Here is a 26101-nt window from a genome sequence, read left to right on the forward strand (position 1 = left end):
TGGGTACGGGGTTCCCCTTAATGTGCGTACAAGACCCAAATAGGCTGGTAATGGGCAGGGAGGGCTACCCATGCCATTTTTCTGAATGATTTTCAACCATATTGCAGGAACCAGATATAACATTAAAACCGCAAGCAGTTTTAAATGGTGTTATTTCCGTTTAATGTCATTTTGTGCAGGGACTGTTCTAAACACGGGAAACACGTGGCACTTCACAGGCATACTATAGACACCCCCCAGGCACCATATTTAAAGGAATATTTCACTTTTTTTTTTCACTTTAATCGTCATTAAAATCAGTGCTCCCGCCAAAACGGTAGTTTTTAAAACTTTTTTTTGCAGTGACCCATGTCCCCTGAGGCAGGAGGCAGATCGCCAAACCCTTTTTAGCATACTATCTTGCATATTAGCCGTTAAAATTAGCACTTTCCAATTCGAACGTTCGAGTCCCATAGACTTCAATGGGGTTCTAACGTTCGTACCGAACGCGGGGGTCGTTCGCAAGTTCTGGTGCGAACCGAACCGGGGGGTGTTCGGCTCATCCCTACTGGATACTAATATTTATAGGTAAAGTTGATCCAGGCAATATCCAATTGCCTCTCGGGGGATCACAAAGGAATTTTTTCCCCTACTGGAGCAAACTGGATCAAGCTTTATTGGTGTTTTTGCCTTCCTCTGGATCAACTGGATCCAATAGGATTGTGTATATAGAATTGTATACATTTTTCCCCCTTGTATTGGCTGAACTGGATGGACTTGTGTCTTTTTTCAACCAGACTAATTACAGAATATATAAATGTAACTATATATGCTGACTACAGAGCAAACCCTAGTTAATATAATGACATATAATTTAATATACAATTTGTGAATGCTAATAGTGGATTTTTTTCCTTTTTATTGTTGCTACTATTTCAACTTTACTTTTCCTTTGAGCTTAAAATTGCTAATACATATAACAGAAGGCTCCTCTCTACAACAGGTAAGTAAGGGGAACTTTAACCACTTGCCGACCGCCGCACGACGATGTACGTCCATTTTTTGAAGAGGGATATCTCGGTAACGGCAGCAGCTGCTGCCACAACCGAGATATCCATCTCTTCAGGCGGCGGTCGGCTGTACGATAACGGTGGTCTCCGCGGCGGATTCGCCGCGAGATCACCGCTATCGGCGGCGGGAGAGGTGCCACCCCCCCTCCCGCCGCCCTCCCGCACCTTCCACCGCTTACCGGAGCCGTCGGTAGCGGTGGAGGCGATCGGGTCCTTCCGTCGGCTGGGCATAGAGACAAGTGAGGCTAAGATGGCCCCCACTCGTCTCTATACCATAGGAGGGCGGAAGCGACGTCAAAACGTCACTTCCGCCCATACCTCTTAAAGGTATATTTTTTTTTTAAATGTCAGATTTTCTTTTTTTTTTTTTTTTTTTTGCATTTTAGCCCAAATATGAGATCTGAGGACCTTTTGACCCCAGATCTCATATTTAAGAGGACCTGTCATGCTTTTTTCTATTACAAGGGATGTTTACATTCCTTGTAATAGGAATAAAAGTGATCAATTTTATTTTATTTTTTTTAAAAAGTGTAAAAATAAATAAAATAAATTAAAATAAATAAGAAAAAAAAAATTTTTTTTTTTAAAAACACCCCGTTACGACGAGCTTGCGCACAGAAGCGAGCGCACACGTGAGTAGCGCCCGCATATGAAAACGGTGGTCAAACCACATATGTGAGGTATCGCCGCGATCGGTAGAGCGAGAGCAATAATTGTAGCCCTAGACCTCCTCTTTAACGCAAAAAATGCAACCTGTAGAATTTTTTAAATGTCGCTTATGGAGATTTTTGAGGCTAAAAGTTTGACGCCATTCCACGAGCGGGCGCAATTTTAAAGCGTGACATGTTGGGTATCAATTTGGGCTAATTTTACTGTTGTCTTATTTTTTTATTCAAAAAAGTGAATTTTTTCCAAAAAAAGTGCGCTTCTAAGACCGCTGCGCAAATACGGTGTGAAAAAAAGTATTTCAATGACCGCCATTTTATTCTCTAGGGTGTTAGAAAAAAAACAATATAAAATGTTTGGGGGTTCTAAGTAGTTTTCTAGCAAAAAAAACTGTTTTAAACATGGAAACACCAAGTCCGAAAAAGGGGCCTGGTCCTTAAGTGGTTAATATTATTGTAATGTTTACATTAAACCTAGTTTACAACTGCGGTGGGGAGGAGGGGGTCTCAGTGAAAACTGACAGTTGAGACACATTCAGAGAGGGATGTACCCAAGCTCTAGCCAAGATGCTTTGATGTGAAGCCACAACAAAAATGATACTCTAGGACTAGGTCGTATTCATCGGGCAGTACCACCGCCTAGGGTGAACCATAGGTTATGCTAGCTAGCTACTGCCATAACAACGATATCCTCCTTCAAAGTACCGACGGACGGTGGTCTGGAAGTGGTTAAAAAAAAAGGATCGAGCTTCGAGGGTCATCGCTCTGCAACCTAGGGGTCACAGAGACCCCACATTTGGGGGGTAGGCCAAATATGGGGTCTCTGTGACCCCTAGGTTGCCGAGCTAGCACCTATGGTTCCAGAAATTCAAGGCTCCTTGCGCAGCCTGTCAGAAGCTACATACAGTGTGGCTAGTTAAAATACAAGCTGGCACACGCTGTATGCAGCAGACTGAGAGGATGAGCTCACAGTGTCTCTGATTTCTTGTCAGAGGCACTGGGCTCAATGGACAGCTTGGAGCCTTGGACCATTGGTAAAGAGCCATTGCTCCAAACTGTCCAATAAAAATGCTGCTGTGGAGGCTCTCCTCTCCCTCCAGTGTCATAGAAGGGGGCATGTGTCTAAAAGACACATGCTCCCTTCCAGCCCAGCCCTCTTAACTGCAAGGAAAAAACACGGGTTTATGGGTATAGGATTTACCCACAATCCCATGTTTCTCCCACACAGTTAAGAGGGAGAATCTGCTGCTGCTGAAAAGGTACTTTTTTTTAATCTAAAGGTAAATTATGTATTATTATGCTATATTTTATAACATAATAATTTATTATTTATCTATTTACTGTGAAATTACTGGTTTGAAGTTATAACTTCAAACTTCAGTAATTTGTCCGTTAAGCCACCTGCTTGAGTACAGTTTTTTAAAATATAGTAAATTACCTTAAAAACAATATATAATAATTATTTGTTTATTACTGACATATGGTAATTAACCACTTGCCACCCAGGCCAATTCTGACACTTCTCTCCTACATGTAAAAATGGTGGTCATTGCAACAGTTTTATGTTTTTTAATGGTATTTTGTGCAGCAATTTTTCAAATGCGTTTTTGGAAAAAAACTGTTTCATGAATAAAAAAAAATAAAAAACACTAAAGTTAGCCCCATTTTTTTTTTATAATGTGAAAGATGATGTTAAGCTGAGTAAATAGATACCTAACATGTCACACTTTAAAATTGCGAGAGTTAGCCCTTGTACACACGGTCAGACATTCCGACAACAAAATCCGTCTGATTTTTGCCAACGGATTTTGTCTGAAACTGGTGTTGCATACACACGGTCAGACAAAATTGTCGGAAAATCCGATCGTTTGGAACGTGATGACATTATTTAGTTACGACAGGACTACGTTCAGGCTAGTAGCCAATAACTCTGGTCTAGGAATTTGATCTGAGCATGCGTGGCACTTTGTCTGATCGGAATTCTCTACAAACGATCGGACAAAGTTCAATCGGATCATGTTGTCTGAATATTTTCATATCCAGCTCTCAAACTTTGTTCGATGAAGCCCACACATGGTCGGATTATCCAACAATGCAGTCCGATCGGACATTTTCCGTCGGAATGTCCTACCATGTGTACAAGGGCTTACAGAGGAGGTCTAGTGCTAGAATTATTGCTCTCACTCTAATGTTCGCGTTTGTTTGTTAAAAGAGTATAACTAATAGAACTGCAATCACCTACATAATGAGAATTAAATACGTAACTTGTAAATGTGTAACCTGTGTGTATCTGGCTCTGCTACTAGCCATCGCCTCACCAGCCACTAACCTCATTTCCCTGGCGGACATGCTGTTGTAACGGTAGCCATTACTTCTGGTGGGTTCCTTATTTTTATCTGAAGGTGGTAGACTGTTACTTGCATACGGTTTTGAATAATGCACCTGTACTTATTGGAGTGGTTACACCAGCTTGTTCTTGTTTATGCACAGATTTATCTTGGACTTTGTGGGACTGTGATTAAATTGTCACTTTAAATTTGCTGGCGCTGCACTTGATACATAAGCTTATTTAAGGCCCGCTATACTGCCTTCGGTGCTAGCTGCCTCTTACTTTTATTATTTTTAAGCACAGTGCTTATTTTGTCACTTATTTATAGACAGGAATATTGAAGATCCTCTGACACTAAACAATTTTTATTTTAGGCTCACTTTTGGTTTAATCACAGCCCAAGCACTCGGGAAAAGTTGCAGAATCATTACCCTGTAGGAATTTATTACTCGTCGCTCAGAGAAATTGAAATGGGTATTTCTAAAAAAGAAACAGTGAGTCAACTGGCAGATGTCAGTTTTCCATATGTCTCCCTGGGAGCCCTCATCACTGCCAGTGTGTTAAAAATACCTCCACACACAGCTGGCGCAGGGCTAGGTGTGTCCTGGGCACTGAACAGAAGCCGGTCAGTGTGCTAGTGGGTGGAGGGGAAAAGGCTGAAAGGGGTCATTGTGTGCTGTGTGCCAGACTTAGCTCCGCACTGCATTTTACTACCAGCTTACCCAATACTATAGTCAATAACCCTTACCTGTCCGAAGTCTTACTTTCCATAAATGAAGATATTCTTTGCAGGCAATGCATGGCTTCATTTTTGCGTGTTCTATGCCTGCTGGATTAATCCAGAGGCATAAAGGTGAAAGGGTCACTTCACCCCAAAGTGATTTTTTTAGTTATAGGTGGAGTCTGGTGGGCTAAGTCAACCCCATATAGATATAGCTAATAGACACAGCACATGTGCAGACCTGGGAATTCAGGGGGGTGGTGGGAATCTCACATATCCCACAGAAGGTGCGCAGACCAAGAAGCTCAGTGCAAGGATGGTCGTAACCTTTCATAATGGGCTCAGCAGGTGTATAGACTCTGAAACTTAGCGCAGGGGTGGGGTTAGCCCATCCGGGAACCCATGACAGGGATGGTAGGAGTTCCTCATAATGGGCACAAAAAACATCACTCTTTATTCAAACACATATAACCACAGATATACAACTCAGTGACACTCCCTCCCCCCCACCCTTGGATTCAGGGTGGGGTAAACTGTCCAATAACAATAGACACACAGGTCAGGTGTATTCAGACTTCTCATCAGTAAACAGTCTTATCAGCAGGGAGGGACTGGTGCTGGGGAATGGTAGGGCAATCAGGGGAAGAAGGATCCCTGTGACGGCCCCTCTCCCCTCCACTTTACGAGTGCCAAAAGGGAAACATCAACAGGCTACCCTAGAGGCACTTGTGGGTTGCTGGGCTTTACTGGGAATCTTGTTGATGCGAGAGCCCTACAAATAGGGTTGCAGTTTTCTCAAGGCCCATACTATAGTCAGGCACTCCTTTTTGATGGTGGCATAGGCCACCTCCCTGTCCAGCAACTTTCTGCTAAGGAAGACCCCCGGGTGCTCCTCCCCCTCCTCATTTACTTGGCTGAGGACAGCCCCCAGCCCATATGTGGAGGTATCCGTCTGTACAATGAACCTTCATTTGTAGTTTGGAGCTACCAGGACAGGGTCGCGGGAGAGGGCCTCTTCCAGCTGGCCTCTGGCGATACAGCATAATAGTCCAGTAATGCCGTTTTAGGTCCTCATAGCTACGTTTCTTGAGAGGGTCCATCATTCGATAAGCCTCAGCGCCCCCCCCCCCCCCGCAGTCCTACTACAAGGTGGGTTCAGTCTGTGGGCGAGACCCCCAGTAGGTTGCATTGATGTTCAAAGTCCCATCCACATCCCCCGTTTTGTCTTTGTAAGGCTTAAAGTCCTTCCTGGAAATTCTTTGGGTCTCCCGTACTGCAGGGAGAGGCACAGGGGTGCTGGCTCAGTTTTTTGCAGTCTCCCATTCCTTTTCTCTTTTTTGTGCCTTTTCAATGGCTGCAAGCTTTCTTTTGGTGGTGGCATCCTTACCCAGAATGGCCATCTCTACCAGACAACCCAAGGGCTCCAGCTGCCTGAACTGGGAGGCTCTGGTCTGTCTTCCCTGGGAACTGCCTGACGAAGGACACAGATTCATTGACCTACTGACATACAGTGCTGTGAAAAAGTATTTTTGTCCACATAGCATAAAGTTTATCAAATCACAATATAGTGTTATAAAAATGTCACTGTTAAAAAGCAGTGTGTTGTGTAATAAGAAGTTGCACACATCTTCTCATCTCTATGGAAGCCAAGTCTGCCTGGAAATGTGTTAAAGTAAGGCCCCTTTCACACGTGCGGACAGTATGTCCGTATTTCATCCATCCATTTTCAGATAAAATACGGACATACATGCATCCTTATGGGATATCGGGTGTCAGCGGATGAACATCCTCTGACACTCGATATCACCCGTCTCTGCTATGGGCCGATTTTGCAGACAGAGGAAAATCCTACAGACGGTCTGTGTTCATCCGATCCCTCATAGAGGAGAGCGGAGATCTGACAGGGCGCAGGTGTGCAGGGACCGCCCTGTCATCTGCCGGCTCAGCGGGGATAAACAGAGCGATCCCCGCTGAGCAAGCGGATGTTCACGGAGCGGATCATCACGGATCCGTCCCATGTGAAAGGGGCATAATTGTTACTATGTGTATCATAGATCTGCACTGAAAGTTAGAACTTTCTAATATCAAGTTGTGGTGTTCTACACATATACAGAATAAATATATAGAGAGAAAGAGAGAGAGAGAGAGAGAGAGAGAGAGAGAGAGAGAGAGAGAGAGAGAGAGCTCTAATTATTACCACATATGTTAAAATGTTAGGGTCTGCCCAGGAACTTTTCAGATGCCCAGTCCAAAACATAATTTAAGTACGTCTGTGCTTGACTGGTCAGCAGATGTATACGGCACACAGGATTATAAGTTAGACCTAGTAACTCATGACGACTCTTTAAAACCTTTTCCTGATGCTGCAAGGCTTTGATCACGGAACATGAAAGGGATACGATCCACATGGGCACCTGTAAGGATTTAGTCCCATGTGTGTTAAAAGGGCCGACAAATTTTAAACAACTTTGACTTTGTTTTTAAGCTTTGTATATCTGGTAGCAAACAGAAGATATGAGCTGGGGGAGTTTACTAATTTATTCCCGAAATGATTTAGTGCTGAAATATTTACTGCACTTTACAAAGTACATAGATGAATTACATCAGTGCCTTTCTTCTAAAGTGACCATGTCAGCTTGTGGGTGAGGCCAACTCGCCTTGCACGTGAGGGTACCTTTTACACGGAGCATGCTCATCAAAGCCTGGGGCCAGGTGGGGACCGCATTCATATGAAAGTCAAACATTATGGCGGTTATATATCATACAATCCCTCATACACAATCCTATACCCACAGTTGATCCAGAGGAAGGCAAAAACCCAAGCAAAGCATGCTCCAGTTTGCTCCAGCAGGGAAAAAAACCCTTCCTGGTCTCCCAAGAGGCAATCAGATATTTTCTTGATCCCTGGGCTGTTAGAGAGGTAGTTGTAATAGCTCTACTACTGCAGGGACTTGCCAGCTAGGTCAGGTACTGCATAGTCCCAACTTTCTGAAATGACGGTTAGACAGGTTAATTTGGTTGGTCAGCAGACTGGTTGGTGAGTTGAGCTATGGAATTGTTTTTGTCTTACAGACAAAGGACACGTTCCTTTCACGGCCACAGACCACAAAAATCTAAGATTGGCTGAACCATACAAGTATTTTTCTAACCTCTATTTTGTATACGTTCCTTTATATTGGCTTTTCAAAATAACAAATGCAGTAATATAGAGGTTGAATAAAATAAATTAGTACAGCATAACACTTGTGGAGGTAAAATAGTACATTTTCTATAGAGATGTACAAAAAAAAAAAAAAAAAAGGGACAATTGAGGCTGAATGAGGGACAGAGGGATTTGTTCTCAAAAGAGTGACAGTCTCAGATAAATGACAGTTGGGAGCTAGGGGTACTGATGCTGGATGAGAAGACCCGATTCAAAATTGGCATTCCAGTTCATCCTAAGAGAGTTCAGTGGGGTTGAGGTCATGGCTCTGTGCAGGACACTTGAGTTCCTCCACTCCAGACTCGTCAAACCATGTCTTTATGCAGTTAGTGCCTTTGTTTATGGGGTATAGTCATGCTGGAAAAGAAACTGCCTTCCCCAAATTGTTCTTAGAAGGTTGGAAGAGCACAATTGTCTAAAATGTCTTTGTATACTGTCGTACAATAATTCAGAGAGGTGTCCAAAAGTCTTTGGCCATATAGTATATGTTCCAGGATGAAACGAGACAAAGCATAATGCACATGGGGAGGAATTTTGATTCTTTACAAAACATCCTCTGGGTAATAATCAAGCAGGCTTCTGGCCAGGACATACGTTCATTATTATATAAAGGAATGTATTGTATTAGTAAAATATGTGTGCAGTTTCTGCCTAAAATTTTACATTTCTACTAATGCAGATGAAAACAGACTGGCAAGCTGCTTTGAGAAGTCCACCCAAAATTGATTCTGCTATTTTAGATATAGCTCAGTTGTCTAAAACCAAGCCAACTCCTTATTTTTCTTGGGGACTCCATTGTTGAGATCATAGGGATGCCATAAGCCCCTCATGATAGACACAGCATGTGTACAGACCTGGGAAACCCTTATAATGAGCATAGCGGTGTGCAGACCCAGGAAATCATCACGGGGGTGGTGGGCGCCCCATCATGAGAACAACAGGTATGCAGACCCAGGAACCCTGTTATTTATTATAGCAAAACGTAAAAAACGTTGATCGCTGTATAAATGTGAATGGTCCCTAAATAGTGTCAAAAGTCTCCGATATGTCCGCCACAATGTCATAGTCACGATAAAAAATCACAGATCGCCGTCATTACTAGTAAAAAAAATATATATATATAAATGCCATAAATCTATCCCCTATTTTCTAGGCACTATAACTTTTGCGCAAACAAATCAATATATGTTTATTGCAATTTTTTTTACCAAAAATATGTAGAATACATATCAGCCTAAACTGAGGAAAAAATTTGTTTAAAATTTGTTTAAAAAAATAAATTGGGATATTTATTATAGCAAAATGTAAAAAATATTGTGTTTTTTTTTTCAAACTTGTCGCTCTTCTTTTGTTTATAGCGCAAAAAATAAAAACCGCAGAGGTGATCAAATACCAATAATTGTAAATGTTACAGCCAGAGGTGTAGCTTGAAGTTTGTGGGCCCCGATGCAAAAGTTGCATACTAGCTCATTATGAATAACTTACCTGAGCTGGAAGCCCCCCAAAGCGACCCTAATTCTTCTCTTCCATTGCCACCATCTATCCCGGAATGACTTCTGGGTATTGCGGCTCTGGCGCTGTGACTGGCCAGAGCTGCGATGACGTCACTCCCACTAATGGCATGATCACCGTTAGCAGCGACATGCTCAGTGCGCCTGCATGCAGCTGTCTATGGCTCATGCGCCGTAGACATCGGTGCCAGTCTTTTGCAAATATCTCCAAAACTATGTAGGTTTAGGAGATATTTGTTGCACCTATAGGTAAGCCTTAATCTAGGCTTACCTGTAGGTAAAAGTGGTCCCAGAGGGTTTACAACCACTTTAAGCGATTTGTTTTAGCAATTTCTGAAGGTTTCTCTGTCAGTGTTGGCAGGTGTTGGGAGAAGGTCACCTCCAGGAGGTGTGCGTCTTCTCCCCAGTTGTCAGGAAAGTGGGGTAAGTAGACATTCCACAGGTGGGGGGGCAGAGAATCCCATCTGTTGACTAGAAGGCACTGAGCGGTGTCTTACCTCAACAGTGACTTAAGTCCTATCGTGGCTACAGGATGGCACACTCCTCCTCTTAACTCGCTGAGCTCGGTTACCATTCCATGTTGCCAGCACACAGCACAGACACTTCCCCATTGTCGGCTGGCTCACAGCTTCTCCCCAGCCAATGAGAACAGAGGGGTGTGGACTGTGGAAGTCAAAGTGGAAGCCCAGTACTGGAGTGTGGCTGTGGGGCCCTAGGGAAGATCGGAGCTGGACTTTATGGAGGATATGATAACATGACAGGGAGGCTGCAGGGGCCCCCTGGAGCTAGGGGCGGGGTTGTGATTGTGACTCCTGCAACCCCATATGCTACGCCCATGGTTACAGTGCTGAAAAGTGAAATTGGCCTGGGCAGGGGGGTGAAAAATGCCCTGTATTGAAGTGGTTAAATTGCATGGTTTTCCCTTTTGTGAACAAGAAAATCATGATGTTAAGCTGTTGGCTGGTATTATAATGCATTATAATACATAATGCATTGCATGAAATTATTTCCAGGGCTGTTTTTTTATTCCCAGTCCAGCCCTGGGGCTGCAGTATGCAGTTTGCACACTTCATCACTCACTCATCAGGCAGTTCCCAGAACGAAAATGACAGAAACCAAATTAATAATTTATTGGGGGAGAGTGGCCGGTTACACCAGATTTAGTGTGGCCTCCATCCAGTTCCGGTTCCGACTTCCAGGTCTGTTTTAAAGCCCTCTCCTCTGCATCTGCTGGGCTGCGGTCCGCTGCCCGCGGGACAACAAAGCAACAGGCCGCAGCAGCAGCACACTCTACAGTGGGCTTTCTCAAATTTTAAACCCTAGAGTAGGGTGACCAGACATCCCCGATTTCTGGGGACAGTCCCCGGATTGAGGACTATGTCCCTGGGCCAAGTCTGTCCCCAGTTTTGTCCCTGGATTGGATTTGAACAGGGGTTGGGGCAATTTCACAGACAGGCAGTGCAGAATTAAAAAAAAAATTCTGCATTACACACCCCTGCTCCACCGCTCCTACTAGCTTAAGAAGCTGTATTTTTTTCCATTATCTGTGCCCCTCTCTGATGATCATGTGCTGGTTGGAGTGGAGGGAATATTTCTTCAGTTTCGGGTGCATGCCCATTCAGCTCCGCTCGCATGCTCTTCCACCTTGGCTCAAGTCCCGGCCAGCCGCCTGCCTGCTTATCTTCTTGACTTCCCTGGCGGAGTGATCTTCTTTCCCACCGAGTATTAGCCGGGGCCCAGAAATTAAGACTTGACAGGCTGTGAGGCAAGTGGCGGCGGCAATGGACAGAGAGCCACTGATTGCCGCCATTACTAGTAAAAAAAAAAAAAAAAATATGTCCCCGGATTTCATTTAAAAAAATCTGGTCACCTTACCCTAGAGCAGGGGTAGGGAACCTTTTTGGCTGAGAGAGCCATGACCACCACATATTTTAAAATGTAATTCCGCGAGAGCCATGCAATATGTTTAAAACTAATTTTTTTTTTAATCGATTAATCAACTAATTTCAGTTATAACTGTAATACCCACGTCATCTCCCCCACTGTAATATGCACATCTCCCCCATCTCCCCTGCTTGCTTACCACTACACAGCAGGCAGATCCATGAGCAGTTGAGGCGGGTGATGATGACATCAGCGTGCCGCTCACCTAGGCCGCCGCCAGGTGTACCAAGCTGGCCACAGCCCTGGAGCTAGGCCGAAGCTGCGGCCTTTCCTATGGGCTCAATCCACGGATCGGCACACCACGCAATCCGCGGATTGAGAGGTGAGAGCCAGATGCAGCCATCAAAAGAGCCACATCTGGCTCGAGAGCCATAGGTTCCCTACCCCTGCCCTAGAGGAACCCCAAAAAAAATTTTCATGTCTCAAGGAACCCTTACTAAAACCAAATCATAAGGGCTCAATAGGAACAATACTCCTTATATTTGTAGTCAATAGGAAGAATGTCCCCCTTAAAGTCGTGTTTAGAATGTCACCCTTAACCACCTTCAGACCGGACCATTTTGCTGGTAAATGACCAGAGGTCTTTTTACAATTTGGCACTGCGCTGCTTTAACTGGTAATTGCGCGGTCATGCAATGTTGTACCCAAACAAAATTTGCGTCCTTTTCTTCCCACAAATAGAGCTTTCTTTTGATGGTATTTGATTGCCTCTGCGATTTTTATTTTTTGCGATATAAACGTAAAAAGACCGCAAATTTTGAAAAAAAATGATATTTTCTACTTTTTGTTATTAGAAAAATCCAATAAACTCAATTTTAGTCATACATTTAGGCCAAAATGTATTCAGCCACATGTCTTTGGTAAAAAAAAAGTCAATAATTGTATATTTATTGGTTTGCGCAAAAGTTGTCACATCTACAAACTAAGGTACGTTTTCTGGAATTTACGCAGCTTTTAGTTTACGACTGCCTATCTCATTTCTTGAGGTGCTAAAATGGCAGGGCAGTACAAAACCCACCCAAATGACCCCATTTTGGAAAGTAGACACCCTAAGGAAATTGATAAGTGGCATGTTGAGCCCATTGAATATTTTATTTTTTTGCCTCAAGCGATTGAATAATGACAAAAAAAAATGTTTTTTTTTTTTTTTTACACAAAGTTGTCACTAAATGATATATTGCTCACACATGCTATGGGCATATGTGAAATGACACCCCAAAATAAATTCTGCTGCTTCTCCTGAGTACGGGGATACCACATATGTGGGACTTTTTGGGAGCCTAGCCGCGTACGGGGCCCCGAAAACCAAGCACCGCCTTCAGGCTTTCTAAGGGCGTAAATTTTTGATTTCACTTCTCACTACCTATTACAGTTTTGAAGGCCATAAAATGCCAAGATGGCACAAAACCCCCACAAATGACCCCATTTTAGAAAGTAGACACCCCAAGCTATTTGCTGAGAGGCATTTTGAGTCCATGGAATATTTTATATTTTGCCACAAGTTGCGGGAAAATTACAAACTTTAATTTTTTTTTATTTTTTTTTCACAAAGTTGTCACTAAATGATATATTGCTCACACATGCTATGGGCATATGTGAAATGACACCCCAAAATAAATTCTGCTGCTTCTCCTGAGTACGGGGATACCACATATGTGGGACTTTTTGGGAGCCTAGCCCCGTACGGGGCCCCGAAAACCAAGAACCGCCTTCAGGTTTTCTAAGGGCGTAAATATTTGACTTCACTCCTCACTACCTATTACAGTTTTGAAGGCCATAAAATGCCAAGATGGCACAAAACCCCCACAAATGACCCCATTTTAGAAAGTAGACACCCCAAGCTATTTGCTGAGAGGCATGTTGAGTCCATGGAATATTTTATATTTTGCCACAAGTTGCGGGAAAATTACAAACTTTTTTTTTTTTTTTTTTTCACAAAGTTGTCACTAAATGATATATTGCTCACGCATGCCATGGGCATATGTGAAATGACACCCCAAAATAAATTCTGCTGCTTCTCCTGAGTACGGGGATACCACATATGTGGGACTTTTTGGGAGCCTAGCCGCGTACGGGGCCCCGAAAACCAAGCACCGCCTTCAGGCTTTCTAAGGGCGTTACAGTTTTGAAGGCCATAAAATGCCAAGATGGCACAAACCCCCCCAAATGACCCCATTTTGGAAAGTAGACACCCCTAAATTTAGGGGTACACTAGTGAGACTAGGTAATAAATGGCGGGTGCCCTGAAACTATAAAAAAAATAACTAACCAACCAGCGTCACCTGTAACAGTTATATGGTGATCACTGGTGAAAGGGTTAACTAGGGGGCAATCAGGGGGCTTTATGCGGTAGTATATGGGGGTCCCTGGCGCTATAAAAAGCTGCGGCGAACCTAAATACCTACCTGCCTAACTAGCGTCACCTGTGACACTAATACAGTGATCAGAAAAACGATCGCTTATTAGGCTGGGTTCACACTGGAGCGATGCGGGAACGCCACGAATCCGCGGCGGGTTCCCGCATCACATGCCTCCCGGCGGCAGTTCACACTGCCCTATGCGAACTGCTGGGAGTGTCAGTGAAATGTTAATGACACCCCCAGATCAGTTCGCATATCGCAGTGCGATCTGCAAACTCGGATCGCATGGTGTGAACACCCATGCGATCCGATTCTGCTGCGGACCAAAAAAAGGGTCCCGTGCGAGTTTGCGGCGGGTGCGACACGAATTCAGCCATACTATCTGTATGGCTGAACTCGAATCGTACAGAGATCGGATGTGATTTGCACTGCAGTGCGGTGCGAATCACATCTGTTCTCATAAACCGCTGCAATGTGAACCCAGCCTTAGTGACACTGGCGACGGGGGGTGATCACGGGGTTAAACCTTTATTGGGGGGGTTAGGGGGGTACCTTAGAACTAAAGGGGGCTAACCCTAACTGCCCTAACAGTTATTACAGTCACAAATGATCAGGGGGTTAAACCTTTATTAGGTAATAAATGGCGGGTGCCCTGAAACTATAAAAAAATAACTAACCAACCAGCGTCACCTGTAACAGTTATATGGTGATCACTGGTGAAAGGGTTAACTAGGGGGCAATCAGGGGGCTTTATGCGGTAGTATATGGGGGTCCCTGGCGCTATAAAAAGCTGCGGCGAACCTAAATACCTACCTGATCCGATTCTGCTGCGGGCCAAAAAAAGGGTCCCGTGCGAATTTGCGGCGGGTGCGGCGGGTGCGGCGGGTGCGGCACGAATTCAGCCATACTATCTGTATGGCTGAACTCGAATCGCACAGAGATCGGATGTGATTTGCACTGCAGTGCGGTGCGAATCACATTCGTTCTCATAAACCGCTGCAATGTGAACCCAGCCTTAGTGACACTGGCGACGGGGGGGTGATCACGGGGTTAAACCTTTATTGGGGGGGTTAGGGGGGCACATTAGAACTAAAGGGGGCTAACCCTAACTGCCCTAACAGTTATTACAGTCACAAATGACACCAATGCAAAAAAAAAAAAAAAAAAAGCAATTGGTGTCACTGTGACTGGGGGGGCAGGGGTAATTGGGGGGTGATCGGGGGGTAAAGGGGGGGTGTGAGTGTGCCTGGCATGTTCTACTGTATGTGTGGTGTGTTGGTGCAACTCACCGAACCTCTCTCCTCGGTGCCGGAACGAAAAATACCGACACGGAGGAGAGAATACATCACTTCCTCTCCTGTGTTTACATTACAGGAGAGGAAATGATGTCACGGGACATTTTCATTCGTCGGGAGCGATCGCGAGGGGGTGGCCATGAATGAATGGCCGTCCCCTCGTCCGGGATCGCTCCCGAACGAATACCGACCGCCGCAGGCACCGGGCGGGGGCCCCCGACCGGCGGGCAGGCAAGGACGTACATGTAAGCCCTTATGCCTGCCCGTGCCATTCTGTCGACGTACATCGTCGTGCGGCGGTCGGGAAGTGGTTAAAGACAGCTAAAAAGATTTTTGGTGTCATGCTGCTGGCTTTGCTAAGTGGTATTGAACCTTGAACTCTGTAGGCATCATTAAATAGGTGGTTCAACAGCCACAGCTCAAGGAACCTCTAGCAACCTCTGGAGCAACCCCAGGGTTCCACGCAACCCTGGTTGAGCATGAATACTCTACAGCCAGCTCAAGTGAGCCTTCAGCCCAAACTCAGTGTGTTCACATTGGGTAGGGGTGAGGATGGTCAATGGTTGGAGCTTGGGCTGGACTTACTTTAAAATGTGGGAGGGGTTATCAAATTTACCTTCGGGCTAAAGCCCTTGGTCTTTTTCCCACCCCTGTTGAAAATGCTTCTCAATTGCTTTGACTTATGGGTTAGCTCCCTACTCTGTCTTGTTAAAACACGATTGTAATCAACAGTTCTGTCCAAATTCTAAGGCTGTTCTGCCATTAAACACATTTCAGGAGTCCAAGTTCCATGAATACTGTCATATGATACTGATTGGATTGAACGGCTAGGAAGCTGGGGTCAAAGGGAGCCGCGTGGAGCTGCCAGCTGGACAAGGAGGAGAGGATTAAACCATGTGACCTGTATGGGTCTGACTGTTCAGTCATCGTTCAGATACGATCCAAAACTAAGAAATGAATGCATTCCATCCGTCATGTGTTCTATCATTCCAAGAGAGGCTTAGAGAAAAACTGCATTAATTACCTAATGCATTTGTCTCAAGGGATTGTAAAGTGACATATTAGAAATTGAGTTTAAATTATATCTGTATCTATTTATAAGAAATGCAATATCAGTTTAGAATAATAGAATCTTTAAACTTTAACTATTCCTAAAAGCTGAACTCTGGGCCCCTCTCCTGTACTGAAATTGCTTACTCTGCTTTCACTGCACACTGTGAGCTTCTCACAATGTGCATTAGAAGCTGCTGCAAGTCAGATAGAGCCAAGCTCATTTCTTTTCACCCCAGCCTGACTGTCCTTGGGCCACCCCTTTCATTCATTGGATTTTAAACACAGAATCTCAGCATCATATGTGGACATTACCTAGGGCAGGCTGAAAGCAAATACACCTGTCTAGGAAAGCCCATGCCTCCAGACTAACATCCACTCATCAAGGCATTTTAATATTTGCATAACTTCTCAAGAGCCAGCTCAAAGCTTGCATCAGGGCTGAGGGCTCTTGAGAGGAGTATTGATGCACCTCCCATTAGCCACGTTCTGCCTGCAATGCATAGAGGAGCACAGAGACCCAGTGATGACCTCACTGGGTAAGAAATACATTATGAAATGAAAACAGGAAGGTTTTATTTTAAAATTTCATTATTGTATTGATCAGGAGAAACCAGGTCAACCAGGTAAAATGTAAGCAGGATAAACATCAGTTCTAGGTTGGGCAGCAAAGTGGCTGAGCGGTTAGCACTTACACCTGGCAGCACTGAGGTCATCGGTTCAAATCCCAACCACACCACTACCTGCAAGGAGTTTGCATGTTCTCCGTGTGCTTGCATAGGTTTCCTCTGGGTACTCTGATTTCCTCCCATCCAGGTCAACCAGGTAAAATGTAAGCAGGATAAACATCAGTTCTAGGTTGGGCGGCACAGTGGCTGAGTGGTTAGCACTTCCGTGTGAGAAGGGTGGATGTAAGGCACGCGCGCGTGATCAAACGATTGCATCAAAGTCATACGGTTTATTCTTGTACAATAAAATACATACATAAAAAAATCTATCTATAAATATATACTACGTATCGTAAAAGTTGGGTTACAGAATATGCACTAAAAGGTTGAAAGTGGGACATGCCCATACAAGGGCAAATGCTTAAAACTAGGCTGACGCGTTTTGAGGATAACCTCTTCATCAGAGAATTGAAAATAGGAACAAAGTCTGTACAAACAGGTAGACCGACATGATCAACAAGGAGAGGAGTGGCTAGTAGGGAGATGTATCATGTGGTGAATGATTGGTTCCCTTTGACTCTAGGCCAATCCTCATCGCAGTGCTCTAGATAAAATAGAGATCACATATATGTATGTATATATAGCACTGACCCCCGAAGGAGCGGCTGGTTTTGCTGGGCTTACGGTTACCTTCTCCACCTTGTGCTCGTCTAGGAGTTTCCTGAGGTAGATGGCCCAATAAACTGTAGACTGACACTTGATCCCCTTTAGGAATTTTTATTTGCAAAACTCTGAACAGAACACAGTCTCTCAGTAGGGAATAGAGGGTATGGGTAGTAAAGCTCAGGTACTCTTGGAACTGCTGACACTTAAAATGTCTCTCTCTAGGTGATCCAGGGAATAGCCATTCGCAACTGGATATTTTAACTATCGGATAAATACCTTTTTGGTGGATTTAGCAACCGACAGGTGATTTAAGTATAGCAAAGTCTCTCCCACAGACTTGATTGTAGAACTTTAGAATAGAACAGAATGTCTCTCACAGAAACTTAGTTGGAACTGAAGGATGAAATTAGGAACCCTCTTACAGTACCAGCATCTTGCAGCCGGTCTGGCGATACCCTGAGAATGTGGATCCACTTGGTGTCTTTTCAACTTAGCTTCCAGGCTCCTACCGAGTAGCCAGCCTCGTGCGTGGCCCTCCTCTGAAGAGTCCTCCCCTGGTTGCGTTTTGAGTTGCTGGGCCTCTCCTAACCCGAGACGGCACCAGACCACCTTGGAACCCTCCTTCCAGCTACTGTGCCTCGGGCTAGCCAGCCCCGAGACTCAGAAATTGATGGATCCGCACCCCAGGCAATGAGGGCCTCTGGGGGCTGGTCAGGAGGACCAGGACCAGGGAGTCAGAACATACTTCTGGACCAGAACCTCGAACCACGTGATCTCAGCACCTTAAGTACCCTCTCCTGGAATACACAGCGAGACAACGCACCCACTGATTGGCTCTAGGAGAGAAATTGGTACCCAATGCATCCAACCAGACTGCGTTCCAATGCCTGCCAAAGGTGACACCTATGACCAGGCAGAACATAGCACCGTCCAGCCAAACTGATACTGAGACCATAATTGAATGCAATTAACCCTAAGACCCAACTATGGTCTTAGGAAAAACTAAATTTACAAAAACATAGTGCGTGCTCTTCAGGAGCCCGGCGCTACATATACATATATATATATATATATATATATATATATATATATACATATACAAAAGAGCATATAGAAAATGTATGTTATACAGTACAGACTAGAGACGTGTAACTCACGTCGATTGCTGTATAAATGTGAATGGTCCCTAAATAGTGTCAAAAGTGTCCGATATGTCTGCCGCAATGGCACAGTCTCGATAAAAATCACAGATCGCCGTCATTACTAGTAAAAATATATATATATATATATATGAATGCCATAAATCTATCCCCTATTTTCTAGGCACTATAACTTTTGCGCAAACAAATCAATATATGTTTATTGCAATTTTTTTACCAAAAATATGTAGAATACATATCAGCCTAAACTGAGGAAAAAATGTGTTTACAAAAAAAAAATTGGGATATTTATTATAGCAAAATGTAAAAAATATTGTGTTTTTTTTTTTAACTTGGTGCTCTTCTTTTGTTTATAGCGCAAAAAATAAAAACTGACGATGGTGATCAAATGCCACCAAAAGAAAGCTCTATTTGTGGGGAAAGTTCTATTTGTGAGAAAAAAATAATTTGAGTACAGTGTTGCATGACCGCACAATTGTCATTCAAAATGTTACAGCCAGAGACGTAGCGTGAAGCTTGTGGGCCCAGATGCAAAAGTTGACCTGGCCCCCCCCCCCACTACCACCCACCACTTGTGTGCAGATACACCCACCGCACACCAAGATACCCAAAGTGGCTAAAGAGTTTAGAGTTCCCACAGTTCCTCCTTATGCCGCATACACACGATCGGACTTCTGGTCGGAAAAAGTTCTGATGGTTTTCCCGACGAAATTCAGATGGAATTCAGCTCAAGCTGTCTTGCCTACACAAGGTCACACCAAATTCCGATCATTTATAACGCGGTGACGTACAACACGTACGACGTGACTAGAAAAAGGAAGTTCAATAGCCAAGTAGCCAATAGCTTCTGTCTCGTAGTTGAATCTGAGCATGCGTGATTTTTGGCGTGTCGGAATTGCATACACACGATCGGAATTACCGATAGAAAGTTTTTCCATCTGGAAAATTGAGAACATGCTATTAATTTTTGGCTGGTGGAAATTCGGACAGCTAAATTCCGATGGAGCATACACATGGTCGCATTTTCCGATGAAAAGCTTTCATCGGTCTTTTTCTGGCTGAAATTCCAATCGTGTGTACGCAGCATTATATTAGAGGACAGGGATCACACCTGGAGAATCAGAGGACAGGGACCCCTGGCAGGTCATTTAGCAGTGCTCCTTTCCCATTCCAGCACTATAAACAGCTTCCCTCCACAATACACAGGGCTGAAATCACATTACTTTACACACAATCAGCCTTCGCAAGGTGTATCTGTCTTTTATGCTGCCGTTCTGATCTTGGTCAGAACAGCAGTGTAGTTGCAGTAGGCAGATACACCTGGTGCAGATCATGGCTGACTGGCTGTGTTGTAAAGGAATGTGATTTCAGCCCTGCGGAGGAGGAACAGTATAGAGTGCTGTACTGGGAAAGAAGCTCAAGAGCGGGTATAGCATCCAGGATGGAGGGGGTGTTCAGGCTTTTTTTTGGGGGGGGGGGTGAAACTTAGATCTGGGGGGGCAAAGTCATGTGACACAAAATCTGGTGCCTGCGGCCCCTCAGGAGGTGTAACGGGATTTGTTTTAGCAAATTCTGAAGGTTTCTCTGTCAGTGTTGGCAGGCATTGGGGGAAGGTCACCTCCCGGAGGTGAGTGTCTTTTCCCCAGTTCTCAGGGAAGTGGGGTAAGTAGACATTCCACAGGTGGGAGAGTACAGAGAATCCCAGCTAGTGACTAGAAGACACTGAGCGGTGTCTTACTTCACCAGTGACTTTGGTCCTATCGTGGCTACAGCATGGCACTCTCCTCCTCTAAACTCGCTGAGCTCGGTTACCATTCCATGTTGCCAGCACACAGCACAGACATTGTGGCCTGTTCTCACCCCGTGCTCCTCTCCATTCAGGAAATGGCTCACAGCTTCTCCCCAGCCAATGGGAACAGAGGGGTGTGGACTGTGGAAGGCCAAGTGGAAGCCAAGTACTGGAGCATGGCTGTGGGGCGCTATGGCAGATCGGAGCGCTGAAAAGTGAAAATTGGCCTGGGAAGGAAGGGGGGGGGGGGAAATTATCCTGTATTGAAGTTGTTAAATTGCATGGTTTTCCCTTTTGTGAACAAGAAAATAATGACGCTATGCTATTGGGCTGGTATAATAATGCATTATAATACATAATGCATTGCATGAAATTACTTCCAGGGCTGTTTTTTATTTCCAGTCCGGCCCTGGGGCTGTAGTATGCAGTTTTCAAACATCACTGCTCACTCATCAGGCGGATCCCAGAATGAGAATGGCAGAAACCAAATTAATAATTTATTGGGGGGAGGGGGACCGGTTACACAAGTGTAAGACCCCTTTCACACTGAGGGCATTTTACAGGTGCTATAGCGTTAAAAATAACGCCTGCAATCCGCCCAAACAGCTGCTCCATTGTCTCTATTGTGAAACCCGAGGGCTTTCACACTGGATCGGTGGGTCGGCAGGGCATTAGGAAAAGTCTTGCCAGCAGCTTCTTTGGAGAGGTGAAGGAGCGGTGTGTTTACCGATCCTCCACCGCTGCTCCCCATTGAAATCAATGGGGCAGCACGGCTATACCGCCAGCAAAAAAGGCCACTATTGCAGTGCATTGCGAGCACGTTTAACCCTTTCTCAGCTGCTAGAGGGGTTAAAAGCGCCCCACTAGTGACCGAAATGCGCCACAAATCCGACGGTAGAATGCCGCTAAAAATAACGGCGTTTTACTGCCGATGCTATGGGTGGCACAGTGTGAAAGGGGTCTTAGTGTGGCCTCCATCCAGTTCCAGCTCTGTTTTAAAGCCCTCTCCTCCGCATCTGCTGGGCTGCGGTCTGCTGCCCGCGGGACAACACAGCAACAGGCCGCAGCAGCACACACTCTACAGCCAGCTCAAGTGAGCCTTCAGCCCGGACTCAGTGTGATATCACTGAGGCCCACCGGACAGCACTGGAACAGGCCACAGCCCAGCCCACATTGGGTAGGGGTGAGGGTGGGCAATGGTTGGAGCTTGGGCTGGACTTACTTTAAAATGTGGGAGGGGTTATCAAATTTACCTTCAGGCTGAAGCCCCTGGTCTTTTTCCCACCCCTGTTGAAAATGCTTCTCAATTGCTTTGACTTATGGGTTAGCTCCCTACTCTGTCTTGTTAAAACACGATTGTAATCAACAGTTCTGTCCAAATTCTAAGGCTGTTCTGCCATTAAACACATTTCAGGAGTCCAAGTTCCATGAATACTGTCATATGATACTGATTGGATTGAACGCATAGGAAGCTGGGGTCAAAGGGAGCCTCGTTGAGCTGCCAGCTGGACAAGAGAGAGGATTAAACCATGTGACTTGTATGGGTCTGACTGTTCAGTCATCGTTCAGATACGATCCAAAACGAAGAAATGAATGCATTCCATCCGTCATGTGTTCTATCATTCCAAGAGAGGCTTAGAAAAAAGCTGCATTAATTACCTAATGCATTTGTCTCAAGGGATTGTAAAATGACATATTAGAGATTGAGTTTAAATTACCGTATATCTGTATCTATTTATAAGAAACACAATATCAGTTTAGAATAATAGAATCTTTAAAATCTTTAAACTTGTAACTATTCCTAAAAGCTGAACTCCAGGCCCCTCTCCTGTACTGAAATTGCTTACTCTGCTTTCACTGCACACTGTGAGCTTCTCACAATGTGCATTTCGAAGCTCCTGCAAGTCAGATAGAGACCATCTAATTTATTTTCACCCCAGCCTGACTGTCCTTGAGCCACCCCTTTCATTCATTGGATTTCAAACACAGAATCTCAACATCATATGTGGACATTACCTAGGGTAGGTTGAAAGCAAAATACACCTGTCTAGGAAAGCCCATGCCTCCAGACTAACATCCACTCATCAAGGCATTTTAATATTTGCATAACTTCTCTCAAGAGCCAGCTCAAAGCTTGCATCAGGGCTGAGGGCTCTTGAGAGGAGTATTGATGCACATCCCATTAGCCACATTCTGCCTGCAATGCATAGAGGAGCACAGAGATTCAGTGATGACCTCACTGGGTAAGAAATACGTTATGAAATGAAAACAGGAAGGTTTTATTTAAAAATTTCATTATTGTGTTGACCAGGAGCAATAAGGTCAACCAGGTAAAATGTAAGCAGGATAAACATCAGTTCTAGGTTGGGCAGCAAAGTGGCTGAGCGGTTAGCACTTACACCTGGCAGCACTGAGGTCATCGGTTCAAATCCCAACCACACCACTACCTGCAAGGAGTTTGCATGTTCTCCGTGTGCTTGCATAGGTTTCCTCTGGGTACTCTGATTTCCTCCCATCAGAGTACCCGGAGGAAACCAGGAACTGATGTGAATGTAGAATACATATGTAAATGAATGACGCTATATACTGTAATAAGATAAATAAACCAGTTAAAGGGACTATAAACCTCAGTTTTGAATAAAATAAAGGTTAAAATCCCTGATTATTTTGATCTGTCTGTGTCCTCTCTGGGGAGATTCACCACCTCTAGTTACCCTGTGACCATTGTCAGTGATATAAAAAGTGATGGGAAATCCAACATTTTACAGTTGTCACCAGAACAGGAGATATGGGGACATTTTCCACTGTGGCAGTGGCGGCCAGTGGAATTTTATTTTGGGGGGGCGGCAAACAGTATGCCCCTGACACCTCCCCTTCGGTCAGTTGCACTTACCCCATTGCGGCCTCCCGTTCCCCAGATCTCTGGGGCAGTGGGGGCTTCCATTTCCTCCCTCCTTCTCAGTGGCCAATCTGGAGTCTTATCTTTTTGGCCAATCAGAAAACAGGTCTCACACCCGCTTCTGATTGGCCAGATTGAGAATCGGTGTTACAACAGCGAATACTCATTTGCTGTTTTAATACCTGGGTGGGTTCATAGCGCAATGCTCTGCGCCAAGAGCAATCCTATTTTGAATCTTATTACAGCCTCTGGCTCTAATCAGGTGCTTCAAAAAAATACCCCCGCCGCTGTAATTCAGGTGCCCGGCGTCCTGAAAGAGGCTGGACACCTGACTAGGGAGTGGCCGCAGCGATCATGATTAGATTCATGCTATGCATGAATCTATCCTTTAATCATATAGGGGGTGGTGAGGATAGAGGGTGGCGACGCCTGGGCACCCCTAATGGACAGGCCACCACTGCACTGTGGACACCCTTTCCGGTGACAGCTGTCTAAAAAAGTAATTCTTATTTATTAGAGATTTCCCCCATTTGATCTGATTGAATGAGTGTGGATGGAGGAATCCTCTCACTGTGCTATTTTATTCTTACAGTGAGAAGCCTTCCCCGCAGTCAGAATACAATGATCAATGCTGCTAGTTATAGCCAGCGACACTGATTGATCAGGAAAAACCCGAAAGTCTTGTTTACCAACTGACTTCTGTACAACCAGGGTGCCCATACATGGATCAAAATTCGCCCAGTCCCTGCTGAACAGGCCGAATTGCGATCCATGTATGCCTGCCTTTAGATACACTAACAAACTGAAGCCAAACTCCAGCTAACATTTTATAAGCAGTTACAGATAAAGGTTTTCCATTAATAAATAACAGCTGATTATTCTAAATACCCCTGGCAGCGGTAAATGGTTTGTCTCATCCCTGTAACTGCAAGAGAGCTTGTTCTTTTGAAAAACAACAGACTTACTGTCTGGATCACCAAATCAAAAATAGAAGAAGAGGAAGCCTAAAAAAGAAAATGAATGCAGCCATCATATCTAAGAATTGGTAAGCTGCAATATCATAGCTCCCAAATGTCCCTGATTTGGAGCAATGTCCCTCTGTCCTTCATTCCTCCTCATTTGTCCCTCATTTTGGTCTCATTTTGGTCTGATCTATATAGATGTATATAAAATGCACGTTTAAGGGGCATGGCAAGGGGTGTGTCCTATGCCTGCATGCTTTTACCAATAGGTGTCCCTCATTCCCATTTAAAAAAGTTGGGAGGTATGCAATATAATAAATGTTTTTGGGTTATTACTGTGTTAATGTTTGGCTTATATTTTTGTTTTTAATCAGTGGCTATGTAGGACTAGAGCCAGGATCGAGATTATAGAACTGGAGCCTGTACTTTTATAAACAAGTCGACCATGATTCTCAACTATTTCTATCCTCACATTTCCTTTCAGAACAATTTAATTTCCAGCTGATCATTTGCACCTCTTAAAAAAAAAAAGTTCCCCATGAAACTTAAATTGAAATAAAGCCTCCATCACCAACAGACCGACGTCACCAGAAAAATCAATACGTGGAAGTGGAATTTCTTTTTTGGAAAGTTTTTTACTGTACAGTCTCTTTGTGCTTCTGTATTTCAAGGGATTAAAAACAGTGCACATAAAAGTTTTCTGTATCTACAAGCATCACTCCATATTACTTGACACTTCTGTATGCACATATTGCAATGTTTGAATAAATAAGTATGATATAGATTTTTCCTCTTAACTTTCAATTTTAAAACCTTTTTGATGCAAACCTGGCCTTAAAAATAAATATAAATAAAAAAAATAACATCTTAAAAAAAAACACAGATAACAATACTTACCCAGCCTGCCATGCGTGACTCAAATCAGAGCTACATGCGCAGGTGGAATGTCCCATTTGTCTGGGAATGACAGCAGGATTGATAAATTTTACTAATGTATTGCTATAGATTGATTTTTTATTTTTTTGGTGAAAGTCATTTTATATACGAAAACAAATAAAATTAAAATGGACACTATGACAAGCATACACAGACACACACACACACACACACACAAAAAGTAGGAAAATAAGGAAAAAATCATGTAACTATATAACACAAACAAAGACACAAAAAAAAAAAAAAAATATATATATATATATGTATATATATATATATATATATATATATATATATATATATATATATAAACACATGAAAAAAAATCCATATATTTTTACCTCGTTGCCACTTTCTGGTGAAGTTGGCTTCCACATAGTTGTAGAAGAGCAGTAGTAGGCAGGGTAGAAGATACATGGTCTCTGTGGCCCCTGTAGGTTGTGCGATCTTCTTCAGAGGGATGTGTGCTTGTATTCAGAAGGACCTGTTCTCCTGAGTACAGCTGCTGATCCTCCCAGTAGTTGCTTCTGTGCTCTCTGAAACCTCTAGTACATTGACTTATGGCTGGCTGATTTTTTTTTCCACTCTTACACATCTGGAAAGAGTCAGGAATGTGGCACGTGAGAGCTCGACCGCCTGAAGAACCCAAACATTATCCGATTCTCTATGTTTCTGTCTATGCTGTAATCGGTCCTGTGGGCTTCATATGTTATCACCTGATATGAAACTTGTTTGAAGTCCAGGGTCATTCCTTACATAGGATTACAGAAAAGGTCAAACAGTCAAAAAGATATTATTTTTGCTTGCAAATGATTGGATGATTGAAGTAAACGCAGCTTCATCTTATTCACTAAGCTCAGTGAACATTCACTTTCCTAAGAGAACAATCGCTACC

General features: G+C 44.0%; 1 protein-coding gene across 1 annotated transcript in view; it reads right to left on the reverse strand.

Annotated features, from left to right (window-relative positions):
• FAM180A (family with sequence similarity 180 member A) overlaps positions 1-25768 on the reverse strand; it is a 62049-nt gene extending 36281 nt beyond the window's left edge. Inside the window, exon 1 of the mRNA XM_077469211.1 lies at positions 25548-25768. Coding sequence (XP_077325337.1) covers positions 25548-25623 — 76 coding nt within the window. The 5' untranslated portion in view covers positions 25624-25768. The remainder of the gene's footprint in view (positions 1-25547) is intronic.
• Between the last annotated feature and the right edge of the window lie 333 nt (positions 25769-26101).

This window comes from Lithobates pipiens, unplaced genomic scaffold (genome assembly GCF_037356315.1).
Source record: "Lithobates pipiens isolate NorthernLeopardFrog02 unplaced genomic scaffold, aLitPip1_a1.2 Scaffold_8, whole genome shotgun sequence".
In the NCBI taxonomy this organism is placed as follows: domain Eukaryota; kingdom Metazoa; phylum Chordata; class Amphibia; order Anura; family Ranidae; genus Lithobates; species Lithobates pipiens.